Source organism: Monopterus albus, unplaced genomic scaffold (assembly GCF_001952655.1).
Source record: "Monopterus albus unplaced genomic scaffold, M_albus_1.0 scaffold151.1, whole genome shotgun sequence".
Taxonomy (NCBI): Eukaryota; Metazoa; Chordata; class Actinopteri; order Synbranchiformes; family Synbranchidae; genus Monopterus; species Monopterus albus.
Genome location: NW_018128031.1, coordinates 149,155 through 150,066, shown reverse-complemented (window position 1 = coordinate 150,066; position 912 = coordinate 149,155). Strand labels below are relative to the sequence as shown.

The 912-nt window shown below is 53.5% G+C and overlaps 1 protein-coding gene across 1 annotated transcript in view; it reads left to right on the top strand.

Moving 5' to 3' along the window:
• Nucleotides 1-912, top strand: part of LOC109968502 (WD repeat-containing protein 26-like) — a 123,089-nt gene that overhangs the window by 1,897 nt on the left and 120,280 nt on the right. Inside the window, exons 5-6 of the mRNA XM_020614811.1 lie at nucleotides 25-345; nucleotides 668-857. Of these exons, the coding sequence (XP_020470467.1) occupies nucleotides 25-345; nucleotides 668-857 (511 nt within the window). The remainder of the gene's footprint in view (nucleotides 1-24; nucleotides 346-667; nucleotides 858-912) is intronic.

The following is a 912-nucleotide window of genomic DNA, read 5'->3' as shown; positions in this document are numbered from 1 at the left end:
GAACCGCTTCCCCATGCGATCAAGACTCGGGCTATTGACGGCCAGCTGCTGACCCACATCACCCATCGGACTCCACCTCTCTGCCTCACCATCGCCGGCAACCAGCAGGAAGACATCCAGTTCAACGTCTTCTCCGTTCTTGACACACCACTGGTGTTGGGTCACTCCTGGCTGGTCCAACACAACCCCAACGTGGACTGGACAACCGGCACCATCACCCAGTGCAGCCCAGACTGTGCATTGACCTGTCTCCTCGCTGGACAACCTACCACCTCTTCACCTGCTACACCACCAGAGCCATTGGACTTGTCCTCTATTCCTCCGGACTACCATGACTTGCAACAGGTGTTCAAAAAACACCTGGCCACTGACTCTCTCCCCCCTCATAGACCTTATGACTGTGCCATCGACCTGTGCCCGGGAGCCACCTTGCCCAACAGTCGCCTCTTCCACATCTTCAAACCCGAACGACAGGCTCTGGAGGAGTACATTGAAGCTGCCCGACATGCAGGCATGATCCCTCACCCCTGGGTGCAGGGATCTTTTTTGTGGGGAAGAAGGACGGTGGCCTCCGTCCCTGTATTGATTACCGTGGTCTCAATGCTATTAATGTAAAAAAAACAAATACCCATTACCTTTCCTCTCTTCTACTTTTGAGTCTCTCCAGGGCGTGGCAGTCTTCACCAAGCTGGACCTCAGGAGTGCCTACCATCTCGTACACATCTGGGAGGGTGATGAGCGGAAGACTGCCTTCAAGACCCCGCTTGGGCACTTTGAGTATCTGGTGATGCCTTTTGGCCTCACCAATGCTCCAGTGGTTTTCCGGGGGTTGATTGACATTCTCCATGATTTCCTTGGTCGTTTTGTTTTTATTTACCTCGATGGCATCCTCATTTACTCTTCTTCCCTCAC